The sequence below is a fragment of the Gouania willdenowi genome, chromosome 11, assembly GCF_900634775.1.
Source record: "Gouania willdenowi chromosome 11, fGouWil2.1, whole genome shotgun sequence".
Lineage (NCBI taxonomy): Eukaryota > Metazoa > Chordata > Actinopteri > Blenniiformes > Gobiesocidae > Gouania > Gouania willdenowi.
The window spans coordinates 7,061,236-7,078,919 of record NC_041054.1 but is presented as its reverse complement, the minus strand read 5'-3'; the positions used below and the strand labels follow the sequence as shown (position 1 = coordinate 7,078,919).

General features: G+C 37.8%; 1 protein-coding gene and 1 long non-coding RNA gene across 2 annotated transcripts; both read right to left on the bottom strand.

Annotated features, from left to right (window-relative positions):
- Nucleotides 1-266: 266 nt before the first annotated feature.
- Nucleotides 267-14,837, bottom strand: ehmt2 (euchromatic histone-lysine N-methyltransferase 2). Its single transcript, XM_028461743.1, has 25 exons — nt 14,569-14,837; nt 14,420-14,483; nt 14,234-14,316; nt 13,382-13,495; nt 13,228-13,299; nt 12,019-12,130; nt 11,708-11,791; nt 10,063-10,199; nt 9,142-9,285; nt 8,317-8,642; nt 7,573-7,797; nt 6,657-6,739; nt 6,448-6,554; nt 5,061-5,183; nt 4,881-4,982; nt 4,419-4,523; nt 4,181-4,335; nt 3,926-4,093; nt 3,702-3,846; nt 3,536-3,613; nt 2,475-2,590; nt 1,558-1,644; nt 1,374-1,452; nt 1,113-1,288; nt 267-643 (listed from the first exon to the last, which is right to left on the bottom strand). Exons 1-25 carry the CDS (start codon nt 14,803-14,805, stop codon nt 463-465), a joined length of 3,303 nt encoding a protein of 1,100 aa, XP_028317544.1. The 5' UTR covers nt 14,806-14,837; the 3' UTR covers nt 267-462.
- Nucleotides 14,838-15,591: 754 nt separating this feature from the next.
- Nucleotides 15,592-17,180, bottom strand: LOC114472478 (uncharacterized). Its single transcript, XR_003675115.1, has 3 exons — nt 17,118-17,180; nt 15,846-15,915; nt 15,592-15,675 (listed from the first exon to the last, which is right to left on the bottom strand). It is a non-coding gene; the product is annotated as an uncharacterized LOC114472478 (long non-coding RNA).
- Between the last annotated feature and the right edge of the window lie 504 nt (nt 17,181-17,684).

Sequence of the window (17,684 nt, the reverse complement as noted above, 5' to 3'; positions counted from 1 at the left end):
ATTGCCTAATGTTGAGCCACATTAGACTTCAAATAAACATTTTGAGAAAAGTTTTATGTCGTCATGTTTGTTACACAAGAAGTACACGCCACGAATAAACTGTATATTATATAGGTGACATTAAAAACATACATCATATACACAATCAAGAGAGAAATTCATCTGATAGAGTGAGACATCTGTGCGTGGTCTGTGCGCCCTCTACTGCCAAAAAAACATGAGAATTGAAAGATTAAAGTTATTTATTACACTACAGATGACACAGAAATTAACATGTATAAAAAAACAACAAAGTTAAAAAAAAAAAAAAACAACAATTTTAAATACAACTTCATCTTACAAGTTTAGCATAGGTTAAAGACTAACCCTACGGATGAAATATATTTAGGCATCACTGATGCATTTTGGTCAAAAAACACCATAGTTCATCAGAGACTGAGTAGGTTTTGTTAGTGTTGTTGTTCATGAAGTTCCCAGCATGACCACGCCGTTGTCGGCTCCCGACTCTGGACCGGCCTCCAGGCGAGCCAGTCTGTTCTGCTCCGAGGCGATGGCCTCGGCCGAGTGTTTGCACTTCTCTGATCCGCACTGACAGGTGAAATATTTACTCTTGATGTCCCAAAACCGGTCTCCATAATCGAACCTGACAATGGAATAACGGTGAAAGTTGGGTGTTCAAAGTAATATGTGGAAAGTAACAAAGAGACGACCAGTTTGGGGTTGAATCCCAGGGTTGGGGTCAAATATAATTGTAATTGCATAATATGTAATGAATTAAAATTATTTTTTTTTGTATCTTACAGCTGATTTAAGACATGGGTCAAACTGACCTGTTATCATAAAAGATGCTAACTAAAAGCTAACACAAGAGGAAGGTTATGTTTGATGGTTTTTTTATTAAGCGCTCAGTAATTGTGATTATTTGTATTTAAACTTTAGTAATTGAGAATGTAATTGTAATTGATTTCAGGGGGAAAATAGTAATTGTAATTTGAATTGTAGTTGGAAAAAATGCTGGTAATCGTAATTGAGTTGTAATTGAACATGGATAATTGAAGACGTAATTGACCCCAACCCTGTTGAATCCCAACATAAATAAAATGGCGTCCCACCCCAGTTCCTGTCCACTGAGGATGTCTCTGGAGCTGAAGAAGGCGATACGGGGGAAGCGGAGGTCCTGGTGCAGCATGAACACACGCACTGGGATTAAGTTGGGGTCGCACAAGTGGTTGATGAAGCGGCTGATGTTGCCATAGTAACGGGCATCGATGCAGTACACCTCGCCGTCCTTGGCAGAAAGTATGAGGGTGGTTCAGTGTCAAAATAAAAGTCCTAATAGAACAATTTTGAATAAAAATGAGAAACTGGTTCACCTTGTTGTCAAGGTCAAACAGGTAAGAATCATCTTCTCTAACGTCTGCCTCTGCATCAGAGATCAGTTCACCGACATATCTTTGAGAGAAAAAAAGAAGAAAACGAGGATAAGATTTAATGTAACCCAATTACACAATGTAGAACAAATCCAACAACCAATCAACGGACTGATTTCCCTCTTACTCGCAGATGAAGCTTCCCTGTGGAATATCCTGAAGGGCTCGAACTCCCCATCCCATTTTCTCTGTCCGGTAGAGCTGCAGACGAACTCTGTGCAGAGAAAAAGGAAAGAAAATAGAAAGTAAAGCGGTGTTTCCCAAAAATTATTGCCCCATGTACCCCTTGGCCTTTACTTTTTATCACAAGTACCCCTTAGCTCACGTTATACATGATTTATTTTTGTCTGCAGGCTCGTCCAACATTAACCTTGATTTTAGGCCTTTTTTATTCATTTATTTCTGATGTTTTTATCATTTTAGAATATGAACTTCAACTTTTGGTGTATTTTAAAGAGTTGTGCCACAAACTGTTATTGATGGATGAGAAAAAGTTTGGGAACCACTGCTGTAGAGGAATGAGCGTTTATCCCTGATGTTATTTAGTACGAGATAATGGTGATTTAATAATAATAATAATAATAATGCATCAATTTTATATAGTGCTTTATCATAGACAGTCGCTTTACAGAATTAAGGCATTAATCTTTCACTCCACATTTAATGGTGGGAAGCTACTGTTGTAGCCACAGCTGCCCTGGGGCAGACTGACGGAGGCGAGGCTGCCATAGTGCACCATCGGCCCCTCCGACCACCACCATCACTCACTCACTACATTCATACTAGGAAATGTGGGTGAATTGAACACAATGACAGATAACACTGGGGTGACTGCCACCCCACTGTGGCACCTGGAAGTGTCTCCCATCCAACTACTAACCAGGCCCAGACATGCTTAGCTTCCGAGAGCTAACGGGATCGGGCAATGACAGGCTGGTATGGCCACAATTTAAGTGTTTATTGATCAATTTAGAGATAGACGTAAACAACATCTTTCCTGAAATAAAAATGAAAAAAAACACTGATGTCTCGTATCACACTCACTTGATACCAGCCTGCACTACCCTGTTCTTGCAAGTCCGATAACAGGAACAGGCCATGTTGCATTCAAATATAAGCGGAGGTTCAATTTTGTTGAATTCTTGAAGGAGCCGCTGGTCCTGGAAAAGGAGGGAAGACAAAACACAGTCGCTTTTAAACATGTTCATCACTTTTAGGTCAAGACAGCAGTACAAACTCTCTACAGCCCAAAAAAAAAAGTATCTGTACGTTTTTATTTATTTATTCTCATGTGACTTTCTGATTGCCATAGCACTCATTTAATCTGACAGGCTTCAAGACATTAACATAGATGCTGATTTGTCAACAATGGTATTAGAAAAATGAAATTGTAGAAGGCCTGTGAAAAATAGATCAGACTCAACATAAAAATTGAGAGTTTCGAGTATGAGTAAGTAAATTATGCGAGGGAAAATTTTCAAAATAAACAGAGAAAAGGAGTTGATGTTCCTTAAATAGATGGTTTTCACAATAAAAAATAACACTCATTCCAGAGTTTGCATTGACTATCTTCAGTTAAAGAATAAAAATGTTTCACAAGGTTTTGATGTAATACAAGTATCCTACTTGTTTGTACTTTATTATAATTCCTAGTAGGGAGGGTGAAATGACATACAGTAATAATTGTTGCATGCATTTCCAAAAATGGTAAGTTACACAAAATATTGCATGTAATCTGATATTTTAAAAGCAATACGGTTGAGCTGCTGATTTAGTTTGTAATACATATCAAACTGTATGTAAAATAGGTTTAGAACAGCCTTTTTTCTTTAGTGTTTGTATGTTACAAGCAAGTAAGGATGCTGCTACTTTAGTACTTTACAGATATCCGCTGGTTTAAAAAAAATAGGATAAAGAGGTAAATTTGTCTCCTGTGTCTGGATGCAAATACTTTGTGTTTGTTTTGAAAAGCAAAGAAACGCTGTGGAAAATGTGTATCTGGATGTATCTTTAATTCATAATTGAATTCCAGTCCCTATGAGCCCCTTCCTAATTTCCACCTATCCTGTTTATATGAAGTTCTTTAAATCCTGTATAATGTCTACCTTGTCGTACCAGCAGCGGATGCTGAGCTGCCCACAGAGACAGTTACTGGACGAGCAGTCATCGGTGCAGCTACAGTGCTGAGGAAAAGCGAAAGAAAAGGTTTTAGGTTTTTTTTTTTTTAAACTTTGGTTTAGTGAACGTCAATGTTCTGTGACGCTAAATCACCTGCAAGTGTGTGATATTGCGATCAATATTCATGGTGGAAGTTTCGCAGTTCTCCGAGACATATTTGTAGTCTGAAGAGCAGCCCTCGTCGTCCACAGCATTTACACAGGGAATCGGGACGTTCTCGTAACCTTGTGCGACATCGCTGAGGAAAACACGCACGAGTCGAATCAGGAAGTAAAAATAGCAAAGTGGGTGATGAGCATTTGAGGCGTCAAAGCTACCTGCTGACGATTCTTTCTGTCCGAAGCATGCGGTTTGTGATTCCCCGTCGTAGCTTCCTGTTGATCTGAAGCGACACCCACACTGGGGTGTCGACCTGTGCCAGGCTGAGCGGGGTTTCACCCTCCCTGTTCAGGATATCAATATCTGCACCTCTGGATAAAAACAGCCTGCACAGACAACATGTATTTTGTAAGGCTCGGTCATTCCTCATTTCCTCAAATATCAAAGCTACATATGATAAACGTTGGACTGACGTGACACATTCAAGGTAACCCTCTCTGGCTGCGATGTGGAGAGGTGTGTCTCCATGGAGATTAGCAGAGGCCAGCGAGCAGCCTGCGTTTAAAACCAGCTCTGCGATGTCCACGTTTCCTGCGTAAGCTGCCCAGTGGAGACACACATTCAGTTCCTGGAGGGGTGAAAAGAATCTGCATTAAATGAAGCTGCATTCATTTTCTTCTATTCTTTTTTCCTCCAGAAGTTCAAACTAACCTTATCGCTGATGGAGACGTCGGCGCCTCGGTTTAGTAGAGATTTGATCACTTGCACGTGTTTATGCTCTGCAGCCCAGATGATTGGCGTCCAGCCACCACTATCCTAGAAAAAAAAAAAAAAAAACACAACAAAGGAAATAACAACAGCTAAGATGAAGAAGTTCAACCCTTATATAGAAAATATGGCTCTATGAAGAAAAAGTCTTTTATTTTTGTTTGACTCATCCCTATCATCAAATTGACAAGATTTCACACCCTGAGCTATTATTAATCATTAATAACTGCTAAACAGTGTTATTCTACTCCTAGAGGAATGGCACCCAAATAAACCTCTAAATTCATAATAAAACCTACTAAACCCTCTACACAGACTCTAACAGTCTAAAGTTACAACATAATAAGCACTGAACACGTGTAATTATGAGTATTTAATTCATACATTTTCGTTGAAGGTTATTACCTGTGCGTTCACATCAACCTGCCCCGTCTCCAGCAGCATGTTGACAATTTCCAGGTTACCCATCTTGGCCGCGTGATGAAGGCCTGTGTATCCATCGTCTTCCTGATGAATAACAAATACATAAAACACCATCTCGACCGTCATATAGAGAGAAACCATTTCTATATTTGCTACACCTACACTGTGGTAGACGCAGGCTCCGTTCTTGATCAAGTAGTGCGCCACCTCGATGTGGTTATTGACAATGGCTTCCAGGAGGGGCGTCCGTAACTCCTTATCCTTGGTATCCACTTGAGCGCCCGCCTGCAACAGAGAGCAATCAGGACTGTGGGAGCCAGCGAAACAATATTTGCTCAATAAGAAAGCAGAGGGTAAGTTCATAATTATAGGAACTTGTTTTCCATTTCAAAGTGAAGTAACCCTAAACCAGTGGAGCACAACAAACGGGAACACATTTTAAATTCCATGTCAATCTCCTAAAAAGCATTTCTTCATTGACATAAAGACCATTAATACTGAACACACAAAAAAGTAAGAATGAAAAGCCTAAAAATGTAGCAGAAATTAAAAGACCATTAATTATTAAACTGCATGAGATATGTGACTGGGAACAAAATGTAACTGAAGTACAAAAATAACAATTAAGGTCGGCATGTGAAGTGAAGCGGAACAATAAAACAGACTTTCACAAAAAAAAAAAAAAATAATTTGCTTTTTTGTTTTCTTAAGCTTTTTGTCGCAGACTGCAAACAATGTTTGGTTATTTCCTGTATTTTTGACTACTTCACTTTTATGCAGGTGTTAAGTTAAATTTAGTTTTTCAGTTTCAATTTATTTATGACATGTGTTACTTGCATTAGGAAACATGATATTCCTTTTTCCCTGTTAGTTCATTTCATACATGCACTGAATTTCCTCATTTGTTTTCTAATGCTTTTTGGCACAGATTGCAAAAAATCTTTAGTTATTACCTGCATTTAAAAAAAAAAAATTAAATGCAGGTGATTAGTCTAATCTAGTTTTTAGTTTTTGATTCATTTTGAAATTTCGAAAATTACTTGCATCCCTGTTAGTTCAATAGATTTGAAAATGTGTTACTTGTCAGGATTATTTGGGGGGCAATGAGCACAGGTGGAGCTTGAAAGTAGCTACTTTACTCTCAAAATTTGTTGGATTTATTTTTATCATATATTTTTTTTCTTTTCAGGCATGTGACATTTAATACATTTTGTGCAATCACATACATATCCAATATTCCTATACACACACATCCAAAAATATGTACACCATTTAATGTTAATAAATAAAAGAAATTATATCCATTGAAAATATAGTTATACCAAAAATATACAAACTGTTTAATTAGACCGACACATACATCTCCTATATCTGATTAGCTTACATGAAAAGGGGTAGGAAGTAGTAAACTTAAACTTTCATCAGAAATGTGATGAAATCAGAGTTAAATTATCACAATCATCAGAAAAAAAAATCAATAATTTATATTGACTGCATAGTGTTTGATTTTTACAGCTACAAAACAACTGACCCACGTTACATGTCTCACCTGCACCAGCATGTAACAGATTTCCAGCAGACCTTTCTGAGCAGCAGCGTGAAGAGCCGAGCGTCTGTTCTGAGATTCCGGCTGATATGTTGGATCAATACCCTCCACTGGAACACAAATTATTAATATTCAGGATTTTAAAATTAATTAAAATTAATCGAAACGGTTAATACCATGTTATTACAATGGAAGTGTTAACCAACACTTACTAAGCATTAGCAGGACTCTCTGCACCTCTCCTTGTTTGGCTGCTGGGTAAAGCTGACGAGGGTGGAACCTCAGTTTCTTCTTCCTAGAGCACCAAAAAAAGCAATAATTATTTTTCTTCCACCTTGAATAAGATCTAGACCAACTATGTCAAACTGAGGGCCCAGGGGCCAAATCTGGCCCTTTAGAGCATCTAATTCGGCCCGCAGGAGAAAATACAAAATACAGAAAACAGTGTAAACTACAAAATAATTCAGTTGTAGATACATCCGCCCCTCCACATACGCACAAATACAAATGTCTCATATGATTATATCACATGATGGCAGTCATTTTTTAATCCGAAACTGATGAAAACAACTACATTTTTAAAAATCCTGGAAATGTCCTCAAATTATTCTACTAAATGAAATAACAATTGTTCATAATATCAAGGAAAAGCAAGTGAATTTAAGTTTACAGTCGCTTAATTCTTGGATATTGTCAGTCTCTTATATACTTAAATGTAATTTATACCTGCAAGTGCAAACTAGGGCACATTAATGTTGAAACTGTGAAATCTGTGGCCTACATGAGATCAAACTGGTCTGTATTTGGCACTTGAACTAAAATGAGTTTGACACCCCCTGTCATAGACTGATTACGGTTCTTAAAAAAAAGCTAAAGCTTGTATTTTTTTTTTCAGGAAACGCAAGCAGGTTTTTAATAAATGGCAGTGCAGCAGATTTTTATCTGAGAACCATCAGAAAAAGTTTTGACTCTTTCATAATTCCAATACCAAGTATTGAATTATTTGCAGTTTCAGTGAATATATTGTAGTGCCCAAAAACGTCTTACAAAAACAAAACCAAACACTAGTAGAAGCAGCAGTGACACTACATGTTTATTTTTGAGTCTGATGACTAAACCCTGTCCTACCTTTCTGTGTCCTGTGTGAGGATGGCTTTCTGCAGCGCCGCCCTGCTGGGTCCTAGTGGAAGTGCACTAGGACTGACTGACTTCCCGTTGGGCATGCAGATAGAAGGCCCCACGCTGTCCACTCCCTCCTCTGCTGGGGGCACAGCGGTCTCTGTGGCTGCTGATGCCACGGGCTTCTGCTGCTCCATCGTCAGAGTGGCCAAACCGTGGCTACGTATACGAGCACTGGGGGAGGAAGACAAAGAACGTTGGGAAATTAATGGATTATTACAATCAGAAAACACCAGGGTTGGGGGTCAATTACATTTTTCTATGACAATTACATCTTGAATTATCCATGTTCAATTACAACTGAATTATGATTACGGTGACTAAAATATTATAATCTGTCACTATACCGCTAGATTTTATTTTTTTATTTATTTTTTTTTATGGTAAAATTATCCTCTAGAGAACTAACTGGTAAACTTAATATGAAACATATTTTAATAATGGTTTACTAGATATGTGTAAACCATAGAACTGTAACATGGTTCCCCAGTTTTGTGTTTAATTACATTGTAAATTCATTGTCATGAACTTTCTATAAAAACTGTCATTTACAATTACAACAGAAACATATTTCTTCTATAACGATTTCAATTATAATTACACCATTATTATAATTACCATTAACTTGATTACAATTCTAATTGACCTTAACACTGGCAAACACCACTTCTCTAATGTGCATTCCGAGCCCACCTGACAGGGCGTTCGGGCATTTTCCCGTCCTGCATCCCTCCCGTGGAGGCCGTGAGCGATGGCCCCACGGGGGCCGACGGCGGCAGGGACGGCGTGGTGGTGGAAGAGGCCGACATGGTGACGACTGTGGTGGCAGACGCCGTGGATGAGTTGAAAGAGGGGATGGTGACCTCCTGGGCTTCGGAGGCGTCCTCTCCGCAGTGCGGACAGAACAGCAGGCCTCCACCACCGTTCGCCCGACTCCGCCCACTGCCCAGTACCGTCACGCAGCCACGGTGGAAGCGGTGAGCGATGCGCTGGTCTGGACAGCACTCGAGAAATGTTCCCTGGATGGAAGGAAAAATATAAATTAACTTTTTGCTTATTGTCAAAGTAGCGTTGAACGTTAGCGAATATAATATAAGCATTTTTGCTTTAATAATAATTTTTAAAATGAATTAATCTCATCATAGACATTGTTGCCAGGGTTGGGGTCAATTATAATCACGTAATTGATCATTAATTATAATTATGTATCATTTTACCATTTCAAAAAAAAAGAAATTTAAATCGTGGAGTATACAGAAAGATAAAAAAAAAAATTTGAAGAGAGATCATATTTTTCGCGTGTTTTACAGCTGATTTAAGACATGGGTCAAAGCTCATCAGTTATGCTATAGATAGTAAATGTAATTGACTCTCAGGGGGAAAACAACTGTCATTTTAATTGTAATTGGAAAAAATGAGGGTCATCGTAATGGAGTTGTAAATGAACATGGATAATTGCAGTCGACCCCAACCCCTGATTGTGACGCTATCAGAACTAAATGAGCTTTAAACACTCACTGCCAAGCAGAAATATCCACAGCTGGGACAGCAGTGATGTTCCACCATGTGCGAGCGGTGAACGTCACAAAGCACCATGAGGGGAACGCGACTGGACGGCCGCATCGTCTCTGCCTTCACCGTCCTGATGGTGCAGGCTCGCAGCTGCAGTAGGGACACATAGAAATGAGTTCCAACCCAAGTTTTCTACAGATTCCACAAGCAGCAAAAATAAATACTTATTAAGTCAATATACCTGTAAACATGTATAACTAGTCCTTAAAAATCTAGCTCATCATAGTTAATATGAAGTGAAATGTACAGTGGCCCTGAAGGACAAAGCAAGAAATCAAAAGAGAGAACACACACAAAGAAAACGCAATGACCAAACACAGAAAAGAAAATGCTTACACAAAAGACAAAATACAAAAGCAAAAAATAATTGCAAAACACAAAAAAGAACACACAGAGAAAAGAAAATGCTTACACAAAAGACATAACACAAATGCAAAAAACACAAAAAAAACCCACACAATTACAAAACACAAACAAAAACAAAAAAAGAAAACGCAATTACAAAAGACAAAAGCAAATGAGAAAAGACACACACAGAAAAGAAAACGCTTAACCAACACAAAAAAGAAAATGAAACATGTTTGAAGATGTCAAATGGCGCCATTGTCTAATTTCTTCCACTTCAAAAGCTGAACAACAGCTGCCTCGTACAATCAGCGATGTCTCATGTGACCCCTTCGGTTTTCTTTTTGCTTTCGTGTTTTGTCTTTTGTGTGTGTGTTCTCTCTTTCGCATTTTGCGTTGCACTTCAAGGCAACCATAGAAATACATTCAAAAGCAGCATCTTATTAGCAGCGTCTGCAGATGTTCGTTATGACAGCCTGTGCGCCGCTGAGCTGTGACACAAAGACTGAGGAGACGTCAAACCTCTCCATTGATGCTCTCGGTTGCCATGCACTGCCTGCTGACTCTGTGGCTGGTGCTGTCAACGCGTGGAGCCTCCATCCTACAGCTGCACAGGGGGAGCTCCTCCAGCCGCTCCATATCCCCTGCATCGCTACCATCTGCCAACCGCAAACAGGAAATTTTACACTATGATTACTCAAATAGTCCTCTAATATTTTTTCACCGATCATAATTGTTTAATTAATTTATGGAATTGAAAAGATCTGGCGTATATAATTAGGGTTTGAGGAGTGTGGTGAGTAATGTGCCCTTCAACTAAATGAATGGGCTTTGAATCTACTGCAAAACACATGTTTTCTGGGAGTTTAGAAGCATGTATGCACAAGATTAATAGGATTTTGTTAATTAAGACCAAATAGTACAATTGGTTTTGTTTGCTTTTATCCGACCTTTGCAGCCACATTAATACAGTAGGCAAAAAAGAAAACATTTTAAAAAATACACTTTGATAGCTGACTCAAAATAAAAACTGAATGTGAAATTTAAAATGATAAAATAAATTGTAAACTAAATGTGCATCTTATTACTTGTATTTTTATTTTCTCTACGAGTTCCTTCTAATTGTTAAGATCGACGCCTTGTGTAAAAAAAAAAAAATCAATCAGTTATTATACAGCAATTGTAGCATGAAGAGCTTTTTTTTGATTTTCAAAAAATATAAGTCATAAAACGAGGTCCTACACCAATAGGTCCTCTTTATTATCAAAATATTTATTAATTCATTATATTAATACTTAAACATAAAAGGTTTTTGTTAATTTACATATTGCCACTCTAAATTTAATTCATGAAATTTGTGTTGTAAATATGAAATAATATACATTCACGTGTATGTACGTAAGTAATATATATACATATATATATATATATTACATACATATATAACATACATATATATAACATACATATATATAACATACATATATATATATAACATACATATATATATATTACATATACATACATATATATAACATACATATATATATATATATATTACATATACATATATATATAAACTTGTGCAGAATATATATTGAGAAAATAGTAATATAAGTTAAATGTTTTTTGTGTGTGATATTATGTAGAGAACCTTGTTTTGTTGTAATGGGGTAGGTACTGTATGTATAAGCCTTGCTTCAACCTACGACCCTTTCGGCTGAAGAATTAGACAATTGAGTGTTTGTTCTGTACTATTTTTTGTGAAAACTGCCGAAATAAAATTCAAATTGCTGCCATTGACATTTTAAACTTCTTTTGTTTGCACATTTGATACACAGCTACTCAAGACATTGTTTCTGAATCTTCATACAATTGTGGTGACAACTCACAAAATAGAAGGCAGAGATGACATACTTACAAGGACTACAACATTGTTTGATCACTGGCTAATCGTATTCTGAAAAGGGTTTGTTGAAGACAGCAAACTTTTTATACGCACAGCCATGTGCTACACCCACATTTCATGTGCAGAATCACAAGCAGACCAACAAGCATGTTTTTAGGATAAGGCAAGTGCAGAATATCTGTTTTTTTTCCCCTCACTTCCTCATCTGTGACTAAAAGGAAAGCGGTAACTGTGGTTCTGTGTGTGTCACAAACGTACCAGCATGAGGAGAAAGAGTCAGACTGTCTGCTGCAGCGATGTCCAGAGCATCTAAAGGAACCTCTGTGTAATCTGTCGTGTCTCCTATTGAGCACAAAGATAGAAATGGTTCAGAAAATAATATCATTGGACAGTGGATTGAAGAACATTTGATGTTAAAGCCTTTTTTCCCCACTTCTTATATCCCATTCACATCAATGCTCAGAAATGATTTATTAAAACCTGTTAGTGTTAACTCTACATATCTGGATCTCATGTTTTAAAATATTTCTTTTCTATGAAGTGTTAAAATCCAGTGTGTTCTGGCTCACCCTCTTCCTCCATTTCCACTTCATCAGCTGCCTTTCTCTCTTTGACCTGGTCTGACAACAGCCATGAAGACTGGCCATTCTCATTCCCACTGTGAGAAGCTTTTTGTGACTCCTGTAGCACAATAAAAAAAAAAAGGCCAGTAATAATCAGACGGCTGAATTTGTGCTTGTTAAAAAAAAAAAAAAAACGGAAACAATATCTGCTTTTGGGTTGAGAACTAAAAGACAGAAAAAAGGGTTTCAGTATTTAAAACTCTATAATCTGTGTTACTGTAAATGCTTGTATGCTGTTCTTGATTTCAAGGCTGTGCAGCTAAAATAGTGCACTTCCCTCTCTTTTTGCCAAACCAACCACGGACTGGACATTGAAAGTGTGCTGTGATATCTGGCAACAACATGATAGAAGTTTTTCTTCTTGCCTTTACTGAACTAGATTAATCTCCAGTGTCCTGCAACCCGGAAGCAGTGATTGGACAGTTTTTAAATCAGATAAATCCGTAGACCTAATTGATCGATAAATTGAAGATCATTTGCTCAAAAAAAGATGTAAAAGGTTGAAATTGCGTTTTGAAAATGCGTATTTTCATTTTTCACCTTAAACATATTTTTGTTGACACTTTTCAGGCGTTGCATTGTGGGATGTGGATAAGAAGTGTTTTTACTTGATTTTGATATCAAAGGTAATACTGGGAACAAACTAGAATAAAAATGGTATCAAGAGAATGACTGTCCTCCTTTTCTGGAGAAAAAAAACACAAGAAATTACAAGTAAGAATGAAGTAAAAACACTTCTACGGGATTCCATATCCCACAATGCAATGTGCAAAAATGTGAACAAAGAGTGTTTACGGTGAAGATGAAAAACTTCCGAGTGACAATTTCAACCTTTTTTCTTCCCTCGCAAGTAAATGATGTGTGATTCTATGGAAGCCCATTCACGCCAGTAAAAAAACACTAGGAAAAGTGAAATAATAATGATTTGAAAAAAATCTAAGTCATAATTATGAGATAGTGCCTCATCAACTTTCTTTTTATTGTTTTACTTTTCATAGTTTATTTTATTTTATTGGCTGGAATGGGCTTCCATACGATTCACTGATCTATGACGCACACACTATGATTTAATCTAATAAATAAATATCATGGGTACTAGCAGATTTAACTTACACATAATAGGAATGAACTGTTGGAATCCATGGAATAACTCACCTGATCCGACACGTTTAACGAGCCTCCGTTGTCTTTAGCTTGGCTCCTCACTTCTACGACTTTATCTTCTAACTACAAACAATGCCAAAAGGGGTTAAAGTTAACCAACCCATGTAGTGCAACGAGGAACAATGAGTGAACTGAAGACCCGCACCATGTCTGAATCCCTCTGAGATTCATGAGAATCTAGGATATTGTTGCCGGTGTCCTCGTCCAAGTGTCCATCACTGCTGCTCATTGATGGAATCGCTTCAGTCCCAGGCAACGTCTTTTCAGGGGATCGTTTTCAAATAAATATAAGACAAGTTAGGAACTGTGATAACTACTTTATAACAATCAGTGTGCACATGGACTGATGAATTTGACAAAGTATAAATTCCTCCCAAATAAACTACAATTTCTCTGCCTTTCTAGTTCAGTTTTTTCTCTAAATTTCCACTAAATCTGGGGTGTCCAACTCATTTTTGTTCAGAGGCCAAATACGGAGCAGTTTGAACTCAAGTGGGCCACGGATTTTATGCGGGAAAATTTGTAATTTCAACATTATTGTGCCCTAGTTTTCACTTCTACGTATACATAAAATACAAAATATGTAATAAACCGAAAATATCCAAGCAATAAGTGACAGATATCAGTCCCAACAGGATCTTCACTTTAAATTTCCTTAATTTTATGACCAATTTCTATGTAATTAAGGGAAAGGTTATGTAAAAAATTAAGGAAAATGTAAGGATTTCGTAAGAATTTTGAGTTTTTTTTAAACAGTACAGCATTTGCAAAATGACTTATGTTCTCTCTGTCAATTTCACTTTCTCCTGTGGGCCAGATTGGATGCTCCAAAGGGCCGGATTTGGCCCCCGGGTCATGGGTTTGATACATGTGCACTAAATGGTTAATTCGCATACACCAGTGCTTGAAAAAAGGCTGTATGCAACCAAATCCAACCTTTCACTATTTAATCAGTGGCTGTACCTGACTGTATGTACTAAAATGAGAAGTGTCTCACCAGTGTCTGAGAATTGTCAGGAATGTTTTCAGACTTCTCTGCAGCACTGCTGGATAAATGGCCGAGTTTCCTCCTTTTTGCAACTTTTGAAGACATGAAAAACAAAACGTGAGATAAAACTGGGTTTGATTTGATTGAGATAGAAGCAATAACCAGTCAGAGAGGAAGGCCTGTAGAGTCACTCACCACTTTCAGCGTTAGAGAGCTCTGAAAGTGACACAGATCTTCCAGGCGTCTCGGAGGAGCCCATCTGTGAGATAGACGCATCAAAATCCCAAGAAAATAATCAAACAAACAAACGGACAAAACAATATCAGCACAGCTTATTGTCTCACCTGCCCGACTGCGGGCCTGTTCATGGTTTTGCGGGCCCGGTGGATCTTGGGAGGAGTCGGGGAAACAGATGGAGAAGGAGACGCCGCGGAAGAGGAGGAGGAGGAAGAGGAGGAGGATGACGATGAAGAAGAAGCCGGGGGTGAAACGGGTTTGCTGCTTCCTGGCCCAGATACGCTCATCTTTGCCCGGCCGGGGGACAGAGTTGATGACGTGGAAGGAGAAGAGGACAACGCCATGGTGGACGTGAAGAGAACAGACTTTGCAGCGTGTCCTGGAAATGAAAAACCATGAGTGATTGAATAACTAATCAACCAGAGGATATTGTAATCAGTAATAATAAAAAGTGTCAAAGCTTCTAATCATGTGGGCCCTCATTTATCATTTATGTTTGTGCGTTCGACCATATTCACGCAAGCTTCAGTATTTAGAAATTACACTACGATCAGATCTCATGTCAGGTCTCAGCTCATGTACGCAAACCTTAGTGTATGGATTTGTTGGTGCAGCACAGCAAAATCTGACCGACACTGAAAATGAAGTATTAAATAAACCTCAGCTGTCACTTTCGGAACAGATCAAAAACAAATTAAACTAAATAAATGGAATTTTCAAAAAGCCCACAGGTTTCGAGCGTTCATTTGTTTCAATGTGTCATTTATTGCCTTGGCGTGCGGACAACTGAGATCGATATAAGCGTCATATCCGTGCGTCTCGCCAGGATTTCTGGCATGAAGTTGTTCAAAACGTGCAGTTTTCACAGGTCCAAAAAGAAAATCTTTCTTTTACTCCACCTCAGATGTGAAGATGTCAATTTTCATCTTGAAAAAGTGCATTTTCTTGTTTGACCTCAGTGGGCGGGGCCTCCGAAACAGGAGAGTGGAACAAGTTAACGGCGATCGACTTTAGCCGCTGCATTTATCAGTACCCGCTGATTTGTACGCTAAGATTGGCCATTTACAAATGTTTCATGGATCACACGTTGGTCTTGTCGTCGGACCAAAATTAGCATTGGTGATGTTTACCTGCGAGTGAGAAGGAGGGGGAGGAAGAGGAGGTGGCGGCAGGGGATAAGTTCTCGCCATCATCAGTTCCACCTTTATCCTTTCCTGTGTGGGGGGAGGAGAAAACACCGCCCATGAGCTCTGTCGTGATGGGAGCAGCAAATGTTTCGGAAGCTAAGTTACCTGTGTGTGAATTATTTTAAACTCCCTGTGCATGTATTGTGAGAAAAGAACATTTTCACAGAGTTAAGTGCATGAACAGGTGGCAGACTCACCTTCGTCTACTTGACTTTGTCCATCTAAAGACTTGGTCGGTGTTTCTGAGTCGTCCTGTTTAGGCTGCTTCTATTAGAAAGCACAATAACCAGCACTGGGTTTATGTATTCATTATATGAAGCATATAATTACAAAAAAACTGCCATTAATTTGATATTTCTTCAATCTGGTATCAACATGTCAGGTTTTTCTGTAGCAAATTAAACATACTGTACTTTCTATGTTCTGTATTGCAACGTGACAAAAATGTAAAAATACTATGCTATAACTGAAAAAAATAAAAAATGTACCCAAACATATAACCTGCTGCGGGGGAAAAACAAATCAACCTTATTCAATGCCACTGTTTTTCTACATACAGTATGCAGGCAAAACTGTATTTCTGAAGCAAAGTATTTGTGACTGACATGCTGCTCAGCTTAATACACACATCACACTAAATAGAACGTAAATTTAACAAAATCTGCATAAACATTTTCTATTTTAGGTAATGCAAAGCGAATTTCCATAATTTGAGAACAAACAGTAAAGACTGCATGGTAATGGGAAATATTTCAAATTACTGTCAGTCACCAGTTTTGCAACTATTTCCTTTTACAATTTGTGATATCATGCATAGCCTCGAGGAGGCGATTGAGATCCAGGTACAATTGTATTTTTTAAAACATGCCTTTGTTTTTTTTTACCTAATTTTGAAGTTTGCATTATAATGTCCATCTTTAACATTTATTTTCCATCTCCTCAAGATTCATCTGCAGAACAAATGTGATCTAAAGATAAAGCTCTAAGCCAAAACCACTTGATAGCTACTCATCTTAGCGATCAGTGGTTCAGATTAATAGGAACAAATACAAACATTTGTTAATTATAAAGCATATCCAGCTAAACTTTCATTCAGAGACCAATTTCTGTCAAATTAAACACAATAGGCTAGTACAACAAAAACACGAGCCAACATCTAATTTAATACAGCATTTCATTGATAGAAATCCAATTGTTTTCAGTCAACGTGTGCACAGGCTGTAAAACTGGGTAAAGCTTGTAATTTAGCCATAACATAAACACACAATACATTCTAATGAAGGCTAAAGGCTGCTAGCATTTTAATTATGTACAAACACAGAACTTCAGGCTGTAATCAAAGAACCAAAAACAAATTGGAGAGATGAATAAGACATCAGTGGTGGTATCAACACATAGAGCACGGGAAAGCCTTAACAAAAATGTAATTTCAAATAAAAAGCTGATTTTAAGGTGCATATATTCGCTACCTTTGTCGTTGTCTCAGACGCCGACATGTTTTCTTCTTCTTCGTCATTTAATAGCTCGTTTCTTCTTCTTCTACGGGGTTTTCTGGTCACTTCCACCCTGCAGTCGCACTACCGCCACCTTCTGGATTTTAGCGCTCCTAATTTCCACTTTTCATACTCTCCATGTCAACACATTCTTTTGTAATAAAAAAAACAAACATCAGATGCCTTCCATCTTTCTCAGTTGTATCACAAGCAAGTATGTCAATCCTGTTTTGACAACTTGATCTGGGTTTGGTAATTTTTACCCCAGTGGCACCCAAAAAAAATGTAATTGTCTCATACTTACATACGTCTTCATACTCTGGAATGTGAAATTTTATGAAGGTAGATTTGTGTCTTTATTATTCTACAAAATCAATTTTCAATAAAAAAAAAAAAACCCAAAAACCTTTTCAATAAAAAAAATGCGTGTTCAAAAGAGACTTGCTATGGGAGGCCGTTTAGGAAAAAAACAATGAAAACCAAAAAAACTCATAATTTGCACTAAAACACTTTGTTCTTTGTGAAAGATTTTTTATTTTTTAT

Bases quoted from the DNA above. Each gene is read 5' to 3' on its own strand.
- ehmt2 (XM_028461743.1), bottom strand. From the start codon at position 14,805: ATGGCGTTGTCCTCTTCTCCTTCCACGTCATCAACTCTGTCCCCCGGC. The intron at 13,496-14,233 runs GTGAGACACTTC...TCCCCTGAAAAG, and splicing joins CTGACAATTCTCAGACACTG to ACGTTGCCTGGGACTGAAGC. The intron at 4,524-4,880 runs GTAATAACCTTC...TTTTTTTTCTAG, and splicing joins AGGTTGATGTGAACGCACAG to GATAGTGGTGGCTGGACGCC.